Source organism: Truncatella angustata (assembly GCF_020726525.1).
Source record: "Truncatella angustata strain MPI-SDFR-AT-0073 chromosome Unknown BKA67scaffold_2, whole genome shotgun sequence".
In the NCBI taxonomy this organism is placed as follows: domain Eukaryota; kingdom Fungi; phylum Ascomycota; class Sordariomycetes; order Amphisphaeriales; family Sporocadaceae; genus Truncatella; species Truncatella angustata.
In genome coordinates, this window is record NW_025763382.1 from 3,327,042 (window position 1) to 3,341,585 (window position 14,544).

At 48.6% G+C, this 14,544-nt stretch overlaps 4 protein-coding genes across 4 annotated transcripts; 2 read left to right on the forward strand and 2 right to left on the reverse strand.

Moving 5' to 3' along the window:
• Positions 1–1,908: 1,908 nt before the first annotated feature.
• On the forward strand, positions 1,909–4,779 carry BKA67DRAFT_655475 (fungal-specific transcription factor domain-containing protein; the record flags this gene model as incomplete). Its single annotated transcript, XM_046106763.1, has 1 exon — positions 1,909–4,779. One exon carries the CDS (start codon positions 1,909–1,911, stop codon positions 4,777–4,779), a length of 2,871 nt encoding a protein of 956 aa, XP_045961421.1.
• Positions 4,780–5,732: 953 nt separating this feature from the next.
• On the reverse strand, positions 5,733–6,818 carry BKA67DRAFT_532413 (aldo-keto reductase; the record flags this gene model as incomplete). Its single annotated transcript, XM_046099528.1, has 2 exons — positions 5,733–5,932; positions 5,981–6,818. The coding sequence occupies 2 exons, from the start codon at positions 6,816–6,818 to the stop codon at positions 5,733–5,735; spliced, it is 1,038 nt and encodes a 345-aa protein (XP_045961422.1).
• Positions 6,819–9,179: 2,361 nt separating this feature from the next.
• BKA67DRAFT_182262 (uncharacterized protein) lies at positions 9,180–12,962 on the forward strand. Its single transcript, XM_046095286.1, has 3 exons — positions 9,180–9,724; positions 9,777–11,520; positions 11,582–12,962. The coding sequence occupies exons 1-3, from the start codon at positions 9,413–9,415 to the stop codon at positions 12,850–12,852; spliced, it is 3,327 nt and encodes a 1,108-aa protein (XP_045961423.1). The 5' UTR covers positions 9,180–9,412; the 3' UTR covers positions 12,853–12,962.
• A 302-nt stretch (positions 12,963–13,264) lies between these two features.
• BKA67DRAFT_532415 (uncharacterized protein) lies at positions 13,265–13,731 on the reverse strand (the record flags this gene model as incomplete). The annotated part of the gene is made up of 2 exons (XM_046099529.1): positions 13,265–13,396; positions 13,537–13,731. 2 exons carry the CDS (start codon positions 13,729–13,731, stop codon positions 13,265–13,267), a joined length of 327 nt encoding a protein of 108 aa, XP_045961424.1.
• Between the last annotated feature and the right edge of the window lie 813 nt (positions 13,732–14,544).

The following is a 14,544-nucleotide window of genomic DNA, read 5'->3' on the forward strand; positions in this document are numbered from 1 at the left end:
GTATCTTATCTCGCTTCGTTGGGCATCATGGCCGCCTGATGAGTTCTGGAGCACCATGCTTCAACAACCATACAAGCTCACTGACTGTGTGCTGACAGCACAAGTTTGAAAAGCCATGAAACAGGTTGAGGTTGCGTTTGATGGTATGCCCACATGTAACACAAACAGAGTTATGGGACGTCGGTACTTGGAGCTGCTTTCGTCACGACAGTCCGCCAGTGCAATATGGGTTGACCGCGCAGTACCACCATAGCGAAAGGGTACCGAAGTCACTTCAGCAGCAAACTACGTTTGCAAGGAAGCGGAAAGACATTATGAACACCCATTTGGATAAATACTATTGGTGGGTACCATTCTGAATTGTTACAAGTCAACATGCGCTTACAGCAATCCAAGAAACCCTCCTCCCAAACCCCAAAGGTGACTCGATCGGAAGACCATGTTTTGAGGTTAATAATTAATCTCAGGTCACTGGAAGAAAAGTTGAATAGTTGTTCACAAATTTCTTCACAAATTTGTTCTAGGTGTTCTAGTATGCACCCTTTCGTAGCTTCCTTTGGGATTTGCTTCTGGCATCTCGTGGCCAAGCTACTCACTATGCAGTACCCTCGTTGAGATTGAAGGGTTTGCGTGACTCACTAATCCACCAAAGGGTTCTGGATCATGTCAAGAGTGACAACGACTGATCACTACAACGATACGTTGAGTAGACTTACAATCGACATGGTTAGGATCAGTTATCATTGTTGATGAATGAAACCACGTCGCCATACCAATCTCCCGCCTATACAGGATTATCACGCCGGAATAAACCGAAATGCTCGTGGCAGTTTTGGGGTAGAGAGGATCCCCTTGCTCTTACTTGGATTTGTCATTGCTGGCGTTTCTTCTGGTTCGGTGCGTTTGTTGCATTGTGAGCTTTAGATGCCATTTACTTCCAGGCAAGACTTGATCTTTTTGACTTTGATAATAAGCTGTCAGGGCTGTTTCTTTTGTTTGGAGACCGAGACTAATGGTTTTTGGGCTTGAAGGTTATTGTTGGATGAAGGCATTCTGTATCCCTAAGACATGGAACGAATTGCTTCTCGTGATGCTGCGAAAGCTCATAATTGCGTAGGATGGGTGACTAGAAATGGCCCAGAAGCTATTTCTTACATATTGTCTTGCTTTTATGGGGCGGAAGGAGGAGCCATTTGTCCGGCCTTGTCCGCCATTTGCAAACGTCTGCCGCCCATCGTTTTACGGGGGCACCTTTGTATTTTTGTGGCTTCAATGACGAATTATCGACGTCACCGCTGTCGGTTTTTTTTTTTTCCTGCTCGGCGGTAGAGATGGTAATACCCGCCGCTCACCTCTCTCCATCTATCTGAACTTAAAATGTCATACTCACGGATTGACTCAAAAACCTTCCTCCCATGCGAAATTGAATACAATAACATATCCGGGTGCCCACCACCCTCCGGACCACATGCGCTGTGCTCTTCAGCCCATCCTATCTATCGCTTAGGCCAACGCAAAGAAGACACAAGCTGACGGGGCACTTTGCTCCGGCGGGTTTGATTGGTCTCCCGCCCATTTAAACCAATTGGATTGAACAGACCCACTTATCCACTTCCAAAAATCATCACTGTCGCATACCTTATAGATCTGAGTGACGACGTTGTGTTACGGGCACATTCTGAGCTGGCAAGTCTAGGCCTCAGCAGATAGAAGAGTCGACCCGCAACCCATTTCACTCCAATCCAGGCACTTGATACTAAAAGAGGCACACCGTCGATGTATACAGCAGACGTATTCATTCCACTTTCGACACCCGTCATTACATGCGCGTGTGCGTACAGCAAACCGTGAGCTTGTGATGGGCTTTGCCAAAACTGTCGAGTTGAAATATGACTGCAATTTGCCAGCATGTGGAATACTGATACAAACCATGCCCTCAAACCTGAGACAGACCCTGGCCCCGGCCAGAACGAGCCCTTTGCCTTCTCTTCTATACCCTATAGCTCGTCGGTTGGTCCACCCGGGCTGGTAGATAGGAGACCACTGCCAAACATCCACGCGCAAGCCGGAACCTCAGCACCTGCTGCCTCACAGATGCAAACAGCGGCTCAGCGAAGGGAAAATGCGAAAGCCAGGCGGCGAGTGCCCACCTCACAGAGGAAGCGCACAAAGCTCAGTTGTGATGCATGTAAGTCGAAGAGATGCAAATGTCTTCGCACTGGCCCGACGCCCGAATCGGATGACGCCCAGGATGACAGCTTAACCCCCTGCAAGAATTGTGTCGATACAGGAATATCATGCGTCACGACATTGCCTCGGAAGCAGAGGATATATGGAAGTGTCGAACAGCTTGACCGACGTTATCGAGCGTTGGATGCCTTTGTAGCCGGTGTGTTTACCGACTTGCCTCCAGATGCGACCGCTGACGAGTTGGTTGAGTACGGCAGACAACGCGGCATCGCTATGCCTGATCTGGGTCCTGACTGTGAGACCTCAAAATCGCCACCGACAACTATAACCTCCGTCGTCTCGCCCACCTCACCCTTGGCCGCGGGGCAAAGGATTGGCGAAGACAGTCCCAAATACGACCCCACCAACCCCCATTTCCTCAAAGATACCAGCGGACAGTCATACTACATCGGTCCTTCTGGAAGCCTTGCCAGCTTCGCCAGAATACGGGATCTGATTGCAAGACGGTTAAGAGCCTCCGGAGACCCAGACGCTGGCCGACGTATCCAACACCTTTCCTCGGAATCTGTTACGGATACTATTGCCGGCTCATTTGACGAGACATCTGGGCATATAAAACGTCCAGCACCGTCAGTGACCAATTCATTACACATGAACAATAAAAATGCTCTCGAAGATAAACCTACGAAGCATAGCGACTCCGATAATGCGAACGACCCCAGATTCTGGGTACCAACCTCCAAAATCAAGCTTCCGAGCAAGGAGCGGGCAGACGCTTGTGTAAACGCATTCTTCGACCATGTTCATCCAAACTTCATACTTTTACATCGACCGACGTTTGAGCAACACTACGAGGATATTTGGAAGTCTTCCTCACATCGTCAAAATGTTCCGACGCATGCGGTGCAAAGAGAAACGTATGTGTCGGTAGGGTGGCTATGCTGTCTGTACACGATATTTATTTTGGGATCCCGATCACTCCCACAGGATTCAAAGTCGCTTGAATTTCAAAGGACATGGCACGATACGGTGAGGGAGCTTCCATCTTCGTTGACGGCTTCAACTCTTCCGAATGTCTGCGCTCTCATGCTGCTCGGCTTGTACTTCCAAGGCACGAATGACCGAAATAAAACGTGGGTCTATATTGGTGCGGCATGTCGTCTTGCTATCGCCCTAGGAATGCACCAGGAGCTTGCGAATGAGGGCATGGAATATTCCGTCAAGGAGCTCCGGAAACGTGTTTGGTGGACTTTGTATGATTATGAGCAGCATCTTTGTTGCTCGCTCGGGCGCCCGAGTGCCATCGGTGATTTGGAAGTCAACATCGGCGCTCCCGATGAAACTCTGCTCCAGTGCATACCCAACTTTTCTCACGACCAGATCGGACACTGGGTTCGTCTCGTCCGCCTTCAATCTGCAATTCGAAGAGATGTCCATGCCCCGCCTGTGAACACTACACAGGTAATTCCTCGGACGATACACTACCTTCGCCAGCTCTGTGCGTGGAGAGAAGAGCTCCCATCCACGTTGCGACCAACAACTGCAGATCATGCTCAACCAGACCCAGCAAAGTGGCGGAGAATTACTCTGCTTCATGTCCAGTATCAGAAAGTTTTGAACCTCCTGACACGTCGCTTCCTGCTTCGCGAAGTTGAGTCCATTGATCGAGATCAAGGTCTAGCTCAAGATGCCTTTGTTGTTGTCAAGATGGGCAAGATCTGCGTCACTGCAGCAATGCGCTGCGTTAGCTTGCTTGTCGAGCTTTGGAAAGCCGGCCAATTCAATGGCGTTACATCGCTGGACACTTACTACGCATACCTGTCCAGCACTCAAATATGCCTCCGGTTGCTGGAACCTAGTCGCCCACCGTCGGATGACCGGCTTGAAAATGAACAAGCGAAAGACTGGAGGTTTCAAGCACATGAACCCCATATAGATGGAGAGACATCGCAGCCTCGGTCAGTGTTGGACTTGGACCTAGAGACTCTCATGGCCCGGTGGAACATTGTCGAGGATTACAGCATTGCCCAGCTTGCGGAGGCCATACGGCGAATCCACGATCTACTGCAGACCGTTCCAATGTCTGGGTTCAGTGCCAAGTGCGAAGCCATATCATCCGAATTCGGCAAAGCTGTTGGTGCCATTGACGGGGTGCCTAACTCGACGCTTTTCGGTGGCCACCTTGGTGAGGCGCTGAATAAGGTGGAGGAGAGAGTACATACTCGCCCAGTGCCCCTCAATTTCCCTGCACAAAACGCACCGCTGTTCCATGGTAATGGCATGGGATTTCCTGACGACCTGCCATTGAAGGCCTCACACCCACCAGCCACAGATGGCATTGCAGTACCCCTCCCAATGACAACGGCTATGCATTATAATGTCATGGACTATGTTTACTCGGGTGTCCTCAACTGGAATAGCCCAGGCGGCGCGGCAGCTTTACAACAACCAGCCATCCAATGGGACTTGGTTCAGCCACCTGAAGAATGGTCAGAAGGCAATGGTGTGTTCATAGATATGGCTGCAAACTCGTGGTCTTGGCCGTTCCAGGGAGACTACCCACATAATAACATGGACCCGGGCCAATAGACACATTACTTACCGTTGCTCCCACGGAGTGTTGCTGCAAATACGATGCGCAATAGAGCACCAGTATTGGTGTACCTCGTCATTTGGAGCAAGATACTTCGCTCTCGATAGCAAATCATTCTCGCTTTGATGTGCCTCGTTGATGGTGTATCCTCGAGAGCTCTATCCTCTAGCAATCGCCGCTGGATGTGTGGTCCATATAGATGATGGCGCAAGCCATTACAACTACGGATTGTCTCCAAATAGTCTGATGGAATTGGCGGAGTATGCATAATTACTTTCGTATTTTGTAGACAATGACATCAGCGCACCATATAGAGAGTTAGGAGCTAGGAGAAATGAGCACTGTTCAAAAGATACTCCATAGATACTATGTTTACCAGCATATTATCTATATATGGCATTTTTTCGTCACGTACTAACCATGCCGCATGGCTATCTAAGTGTTCGTGCGCCTCACGTTGGATGTTTTATTTGTCTTACGATCGCGCCCTTGACGATTCTTGCCAAAGCGACGACTGTTTAGTTGCGCTATCAATTTAACCAATCACACTTTTGGTAGTTGTAGAAGCTTTCAGTGCGTCCTATAACTGTCACCAAGAAACATAAGAGAAAGAAAAAGAGTTTTGGGGGGGGACTACTTTCCGTATTAGTTGTAGAATTTCTATTGCTAGCGTTGTCACAAATGTACTGTGTCTAACAGTAAGTTTACCATGAATATTCTTAACCTGAGAGCAGAGTAAGCAGTGGAAACCGCTACTTCGTTTGATATGCTATTTAGAGCACATTCGGACGACCATAGGGTTATATATGAATATTAAATTCACTACAGCAGAAGCAAATTATTCTATTAAACCACACCGTTTAACGCCCAGTACTCGACTAACCCAGAGTAGTCGTATGTGGCCAGTATTATAGTGAGAAGAGACGCCTTAGTGTAACGGCCGCTCAACTCATGAGCTATCAAGCTCAGGAGAATCGCCAAAACACCTGGACATTATCGCTACCGGGTAGCGTTGGCCTTTTGAACCTCCAACACTGTTGATGGCCTGTCTAATCTTAGACTCGTCATCTTTGGAAAGCTTGATGTTGACTGCTTCCACATTCTCTTCGAGGTACTTGATGCGCTTTGTGCCGGGAATAGGAATGATATCTGCAAATATTAGTAAAAAAAGAAAACTGAGGGCGCTATTGAACCTACCTTCACCTTGCGCTAAGACCCATGCTAGAGATAGTTGTCCGGGTGTGATTCCCTTCTCCTTTGCAATATCTGCCAAGACTTCGACCAACTTTAGGTTATCTTTGAAGTGTTCTCCCGAGAATCGTGGGTGATAGAAGCGAGAATCAGACGGGTCAAGCTCCTCCCTGCTCTTGATAGCACCAGTCAAAAAACCACGACCGAGTGGAGAGTAAGCAACGATTTTGACACCCAATTCTCTGGCTGTCGACAGAAAGTTGGTTTGGTCCGACTCGATTTGTAGAGCGAAAGGCGAGTATTCCATCTGTGCCGCAGCGATGGGGTGGACCTTATGAGCTCTTTGTAAAGTCCGCGCAGAACACTCAGATAGACCAAGGTTGCGCACCTTGCCCTCCTTGATGAGCTCAGCCATAGCGCCTACGGTCTTTTCGATAGGCGTATTGGGGTCTACGCGATGTTGGTAGTACAAATCAATGTAGTCGGTCTGCAGACGCTCCAAGCTTTTCTGGCAGGCTTGTTTGACATATTCGGGGGTTCCAACAATCTCCACCTGTCCGTTGATCATTGCGTGGGCGAACTTGGTGGCTAGAAAGATCTCGTTACGTCGACCGGTCTCCTTAAACCACTTGCCGATGAGCTTTTCATTGGTGAATGGACCATACACGTCGCTTGTGTCCCAAAAGGTGATGCCAAGATCAGCAGCCCGTGTAAGAACCCTGAGAGATTCCTCATCATCATAGCCACCGTAAGATGTATAACCAAAACTCATACCCATACAGCCAAGACCTTGGGCCGAGACAGACGTGTCCCCAATCTTGCGTTGAGGATACTTGGATGCCATTGTACTATGTCAGAGGACGTATAAATTTGGATTTCCTCTTAGTTAGAGGTTGTTGAACGGGCACTAGCTACAGTCTCGCTGAATTTTGAACCTGTGGTCCTTGGGTGGCCAAGGCACTTGGAACGACTCTTTTATCTTCCAGAACTCAAACCCGTGGTCCAATATCCCAACCTGTTTGGTTTTTCTGATGATAGAGGGGCATTCGCTTTTAAGTCCGAATCCCGTAGATGAGATAACGTTTACCCCACACTCATCAATTGCATCATTTCCATCCATGACAGTCATTCGTTATCATTGCAACTAGACTACTCTCTAAACTTGACTTCCTATTCCGGTTTCCGACAATGTAAGATTGACCGGAGGTAACCCTTATCGCCGGGCTAGATATTTGGCAGAAAAAAGACTATGACATGGCACCGGCGCTAGCACCTGGCTTCGTACCCAGCAGCTAGCACTATTTACTCCCCTATAATATACAACACACTCAACGGGTCACGGGCCCAGTTTTGACCTAAGGTTATGTGAATCATCCTGCGGTGCTTATATTCATCCTCCCAACTTGATGGTGATTAAGCACCTAATTCTTAACTTCCTTGCGCTATTAAACGATTAACATATGGACGGGTATAGGATATACCAATATAATGCCTATGGATGTATGGCGATTCTCGGGTGGGTGCGAACATCATTGCTAACGTTAACTAACTGGTCACTGTAACCATTTCCCTAAAAGGGACAACATCCGATACACGAAGAACGCACGAGCGAGAGGCATGAGTAAAACTCGAGGGAAACGAGTCAGATTTCTGGTACAGTTATAATGTAATATACGATAATTCATGAGGATAGTACTGTGTTTGTCACCACATATAACGTGTTGTTTTACATGGGCAGTGAAGCAATATTTTTAGTTCTGGCAATACTATCACGGAACAACTTGTTTATCGACGACTACACTAGGCCAATGAACTCCATAACACCAGAACGCGATGTGTGCCTCATGACTTCAGTAATGTCGAGCACAAGCGACGTCAACCAACCACCCCAATGCCAGGGAATCAGTGTGCTCACAGTTTCTCCGCATGAATAACATGGAGCCGTAAAGGCAAAATGCATGCACGTATGCCGGCTAAATAGAACCCCTGTTTTCCCCAAGCTCCATTACTCCGCATTCTAGAGAGAAAGCTAACTTGACATCCAAGACCTATTAGGCTTACAGTGAGAATCAGACAAGCTGAGGGGTGGCCCCCCCTGCAAAGAAAAGATTGTGGCCCGTGCACAACGTTACCTGAGGGGTGGTCCTATGTGACCTGAGGGATGCTGTGGAGTGAGTGTTTTTGTAATAATATGGTTGGTTGGATTTATGAAGTGCTTGTATAAGCCCTCAAGTCTCTACTTCATAACCGATTCTGGTAACTTATCATCCTTTTGTACGATATTTTGTTGTTTGCTTTCTAATTAATTCTGTACGCGACTAGATACGAAATATTGTTATCGATAAAAGGGTAGTTAGAGGTTTATGGTGAAGTCAAAGGTAAGGTGAAAATCTATTCAGGATTAATTCAGAACTGGTTGGCAAGGCTATATTGAGCAATTCGCAAGGCTATGGTTTTTGTGCACGCCAATCTAATTCATTCAGTAGCTATCAATTCCTGTCTGCTATGCATAAAAAAGTATCGGCCAATCAAAACATCGCGACCCCATAGTGTCCCTTAGCTTTACTCGTGGGCACCCCTCAGGTCACGTAGGACCACCCCTCAGGTAACGTTGTGCACGGGCCACAATCTTTTCTTTGCAGGGGGGGCCACCCCTCAGCTTGTATGTAGTCTCCTTACAGTAGTCTAGGTTAGTGTAATTCTCCAAAGAATTATACACGGCAACGATGCGGCAAGAGCTTCTCCCACTGAGGACGAGCCTTGGAAGGATAACCACCAGTCAATGCCTGTTTGGTGAATTAAAACGGTCTTTCATCACTTCTTTCCAACCTGTTACTCGTCAGTTACGAATATACAGTCTTAGCCGCGGACAGAATATGGATTTCAATTTCAACGTTACCCAGTCCTGTCGAAGTTCCCCAAAGACCGGCGCGGAGAATCTGGGGTCAGGTGGGGCGCTGCTGGCGGTGTAATGGCTCTCGCGTGCCGACATAGACATTGGAAGATACTTATTCTCCAACCATGAGTTCACGATATTCTGTTGCGTCGGTCTCAATTTACCCGCCAACCGGCGCTAGAAAGTTAAGATTCTCCAACTTCGAGCCCTTGGCGATGCCGATCCATAGGTGACCACTTCAGGCACCTCGCCGTTCCACGCATGATGCGGGCCGGATTGCGTCGTCCGCTCACCATAGTTGTTGGAATAATGTGGTGGTATTCAGTCGTCTACCCGGCTAGCCTGCTATGAATGCAGGGCCAGCGTTGTGCTGAACATGGGTCTCCCAAGGCTTCGGGTAGGCCTGTCAACATCCCAACCGAGGATGTTACCCATTGATGTGTATTTAGAGTAAGTCGTCCCTTCGTGAGCTCTTACTTGGTTCAGTCGAGCTTTTGGGTGTGACTTCTGGGATCGACCAATTGCCCAATCGCATCGTGACCATGTACCACACAATGAAGTCACTCTTGTTGATAGCGACGGTGGTTTTTGTACCGCTAGTAGCTGCCCTTGGCCAAACACCAGTGATCAGCTTCACCAGTGTACAAGATGCTTTCCAATTGGCGGGTGGCGCTGTTACGTCACCCCAGATACTTGTGTCCGACAATGACTACTGGGGTGTTATTCGCGCTGCTGGTGATTTGGCCAAGGACTTTGGGCGTGTAACAGGCACAAACTTCTCACTCAGTAATGGCATTGCTGGTGCCGGCCCAGCTTTATATGAGTATTATCCAGCGGCCTCGAATTACACAGTGGTACGTACCAAATCTGCCGTTGCATCTTCTATAGGTATTAACACAATTCCAGTACTCAACGAACGGCACAAACTACTTTGATGGCCCTAATTATACCAACCCATCCGCGCCCGACACTGTTATAATCGCTGGCACCATCGGCCATTCGAAACTCATTGACGACTTGATCGCTAAGAAGAAAATCGATGTGTCTGACATCGAAGGTCGATGGGAATCATTCACCACAAAATTGGTTGAGAGCCCAATCTCAGGTTGTTCAAAGGCTGTTGTTATAGCTGGTAGCGATCCTCGAGGAGTCATCTACGGCCTTTACGATATCAGCGAGCAAATAGGGGTCAGCCCATGGTATTGGTGGGCTGATGTGCCTATTAAGCAAAACAAGAATATCTGGTTCTTGTCCAATGGCAAAACCCAACGCTCGCCGTCTGTCAAGTATCGTGGTTTCTTCCTCAACGACGAGCAGCCTGGTCTATCCGGCTGGGTTAGTCAGAATTTTGCGGACACTCCATTTGGGCAAGGATACAACAGAGACTTTTACCCAAACGTCTTCGAGGTGCTTCTGAGATTACGCGCGAACTATTTGTGGCCCACCGTCTGGGGAACCATGTTCGAGGTTGATGACCCTGCCAATCAGCCATTGGCCGACGCATGGGAAATCGTTCTGGGGAGCTCCCACACCGAGCCAATGATGCGAGCTCAGAATGAATTTGGAACGTTCTACATCAACAAGGGGCTAGGTCCTTGGGCCTATAACTTGAACAACAAGACTATCGATCAGTACTTTGAGTATGGCGCACAAAGAGCCAAGCCATATGCACGCAACAGTTTATGGACAATGGGTATGCGTGGGACGGGCGACACGGCCATCGAGGGGTTAGGCAGTCAGACTATTGTCAGCATGCTAGAGACGCTTGTCGATCATCAGAGAAACATCATTGCGGACGTGCTCGATGCCAACATTACAGACGTACCTCAAATGTGGTGTCTTTACAAGGAGGTCGCGACTTATATCCTGGAAGGGCTAGAGGTACCGGACGACGTCACTCTGTTATGGGCTGATGATAATTGGGGCAATGTCCGGAGGGTGCCAATCTCGAACGAGACTGATAGAGCTGGTGGTGCCGGCGTTTACTATCACTTCGACTACGTTGGCGACCCAAGGAACTACAAATGGATAAATACCATCCAGCTACAAAAGACTGCCGAGCAAATGCATCTCGCCTACTCACATGGCGCGGACCGTATTTGGATCGTCAACGTAGGTGATCTAAAGCCTCTTGAGCTGCCAATTAGCCACTTCTTCGATATGGCATACGACGCTAATCAGTGGGGTGTTGACAATGTCAATGACTGGCTTTCTGCCTGGGCCACGCGAGAATTCGGTTCAGACATTGCGGATGACATTGCTGACATTCTTACACGTTATGGCATGTATGCTGGTCGCAGAAAGTATGAGCTCATCGAGCCATATGTCTATTCCGTTATCAACTACAACGAGGGAGATGCGGTTCTGCAGCAATGGGACGACCTTGCTGCGGATGCGCAGGCTGTGTACGACAAGTTGGAACAAGATCAGCAGGCTGCCTTTTTTGAGATGATTCTTCATCCAATCCTAGGTGGACAGATTGTGCACAAGGTGAATATCGGCGCTGAGAAGAACGCCGTTTATGCCAATCAACACCGCAACTCCGCTAACGATGCTGCCATGCAAGTGTTGGCAGATTTCAATGCTGACGGTAACTTGACTTCTCGTTGGGATGATCTGCTCGATGGAAAATGGGAACATATGATGGATCGTAAGTCTCAAGCTTTGTTTCGTGCAAATTCTTGCCACGTTAAACTTACAACTCGCAACAGAAACCCATATGGGTTATGACGGGTATTGGCAACAACCTATGAGGAATATTGCTCCTGCTTTAGCTTTCAGTCAATTAGGAGTTACTTCTACGGCGGGTGCTGTCGGTATCGCGGTTGAAGGCCTGAACGCTAGCATCCCTGGAGACGACAAGTATCATACGAATTCTGGTGCGACTCTGACACTGCCACCACTTGATCCATATGGTTCTGCAACACGTTGGTTTGATATCTTCTCACGAGGAACTGTGTCCTGTGATTGGGTGGCGCAAACAGACAAGCCGTGGGTCAAGCTCTCTCAGTATAACGGAACTGTTGGTCCAGGCAATGGCACTGATTCGCGCGTTTATGTTTCGATTGATTGGGAGTCTGCACCACAAATCACCAACAACACTAACAGTAACATCAACTTTACTACCGGATGCGGCCGTAAAGGTTTTGCTGCCTGGTACGGCGCACCGGTTGTACAACTTCCCATCAACATGAGAAATATTCCGTCAAACTTCAGCACTGGCTTTGTGGAATCAGACAAGCACGTCGCAATCGAAGGTCCTAATTATCAAAGGGTCTACCACCCATCAAACAGTACCTCCAACGTAACATATCATACACTCAAAGACTATGGACGAACCTATGGTGGTGTAAGCCTGTGGCCTCAGGACACGCAGCCAGTAACACCCGACTCTGGCCCCGCACTGGAATACGACTTGTACCTATTCACCAATGTCTCCAACATCAACGTCACCTTATATTTGAGCCCAACACAGAACTATCTGTCCGACAAGAACCCCCTTCACTTTGCCGTCTCCATGTTCCCAGCTGGCGCCCAGCAAGAGACGCCAAAGACCGTTCGCTTCATCGGCGATAGCATCGGGCAGGACTTGCCCCCGTCCTGGGGCTATGCTGTTGGTGATGCTGTTTGGGGCCACCACCCTAGCCATAACACTACCACACGGTGGAATGTTACCCAAGAGGGCGCGTATAAGCTCCGTGTCTGGGGACTAGCCCCGAGTGTTATTGTTCAAAAGGTTATTGTGGATCTCGGCGGTGTGAGACCAAGCTATCTAGGCCCCCCAGAGAGTTTCCTGGTCGGAAGAGATCGATCCGGCGAGTTCAACGGAACAAGCTTCGCGAACCAGGTGACGGTCCTTGGGGCCATTGGAAACACTAAACAGGACACCACAAGTGGTAAAGCTAATGCTGGAGGTAGACTCGTGGTGAGCTTAACGGTGGTTTTCGTACCACTTGCGATGGCTTTAATGGCAGTGTTATAAATAGTTGGCAGCCACAATTCGAGCTAAGGCTTAACCTGTAGTCTCTCCAATACAACAGAGAAAGAATATCATAGCAGCCTGTAGCTTTTACCGAGACACTTTCGTCACTGATTCGATGTACGGCATTCTGAGAGCAGCACTGGTGAGTACTGGACTGCTGTTGACCTGTAGTTGTCTGGCCCCGATGAATATTAAGAAAGTCAATGTAGAGGATGATCGGCATATGTGCACAGTTGAAGTTGATGCTGCTTGGGACGCTATATCGTCCATTTCACCATGAGCTTGAGACCTCTTATACCTTCACCTCGACTCACCAGATTTATGTGTTATTTAATTGTTTGTCAACTTTGTGTCAAGCTCGGGCTTGTTAACAAATCCCGCCACATGTCTCGAGCGATTGCCATGACGACCATCAGTGCACTTCGTTCATGTTGCCGACATGGCTGTCATGGGTGTCATGGCGAGACCGTCCCGCCGCAACGATACCATGTACTCCTGCGCCAGCTCGGGCTGCATTGAGGAGCTCGTCATGGACAATATTTGACTAGTTATAAGACTACAAGAGGGCTAGATTTCTCAAGCTAGTGATCGGGCGTCTGAGCCTCTGGCCTCTCTCTTCATCAGGACCACTCCGAGGCCACAGGATAAGATGAACAGGATGCAAATGCACCCCAACAAACTGACGGCAGGTCCGGTATGGTCTCTAGGCGAGTACTGGTCTAGGCTTTTCGTCCATGGTGGTAATTTGATCGTACCGGCGCCGACGAGAACTGCCACGGCAAATATCATCAGCAGGACACATGCGAACAGACATTGCAGTGAGCCACGGATTGTCTGCGAGACGGTTGCGGTATGTCGGGCTCTTGTGGATGTGGGCATCTTGGTGGGTTGTTAATGGGTATCAGAAGGGAGAAATGAACAGCACCAAGTACGATTGCGGAATCGAATTGAAGAAAGAGTTCAAGAACTTGACTGTCTGATCACCCAGGACTCCCCCGGCGTTCGTGCCGTAGATGACATCGAATGGGTGGCTTGGCTTTGCAGGAGTCCTGCAGAAATGCCACTTACAAGGTTTAAAGCCAATCGCGCGGCATCGCTAGAGATCGTGTTGGGACAATGTGTTAGCTTCGGGTCGGAGACTCTTTCATTCCCCCAAACATCTGCTGACTGCTCTTAAAATAAGGCTTAGCCTTAAATATACACGTTTGGTGAATTGTACTGCGACGACACCGATCTCATGTTCTATGGTTTGCTTTTAGGCAGCCACAATGCAATCAAGCTGTTGCTTTCGTTGTAGTATGCTTGTTGAATTTAGTGAAGGTTTACTTATTATACTCAACCTAAGGTGGGGGCGAGAGCCGCAGCAGAACCACTGTAGCTGCAGTAGGCCGACAAAATCTGTTGATATTCATAGCTCAATGGGCTGCATATGCGTTTGAGGTCTTTAGGGAAAGCTCAGATCATATCCGTTGCCCTTCTCCGTTGCCCTCCTCCATGCCGGTCTGTTGGTGAACCTGGAGTGCCATGCGCCAACGTTTTCGTACTTTTGAGTGTCGTACATTCCCACCTGGTAACCCCAATTAATGTACCAGAGATTGACAAAGTTCGTTCTTTGTGGGCTCCTTGCCACCCTACCGGTGGGCGTGATGAGCTGCGGAGACTCCCCTCAAGGATGGGTTTCCTTCAGCTCAA

Bases quoted from the DNA above. Each gene is read 5' to 3' on its own strand.
- BKA67DRAFT_182262 (XM_046095286.1), top strand. From the start codon at position 9,413: ATGTACCACACAATGAAGTCACTCTTGTTGATAGCGACGGTGGTTTTT. The intron at 9,725-9,776 runs GTACGTACCAAA...ACACAATTCCAG, and splicing joins CGGCCTCGAATTACACAGTG to TACTCAACGAACGGCACAAA. The intron at 11,521-11,581 runs GTAAGTCTCAAG...AACTCGCAACAG, and splicing joins ATGGGAACATATGATGGATC to AAACCCATATGGGTTATGAC.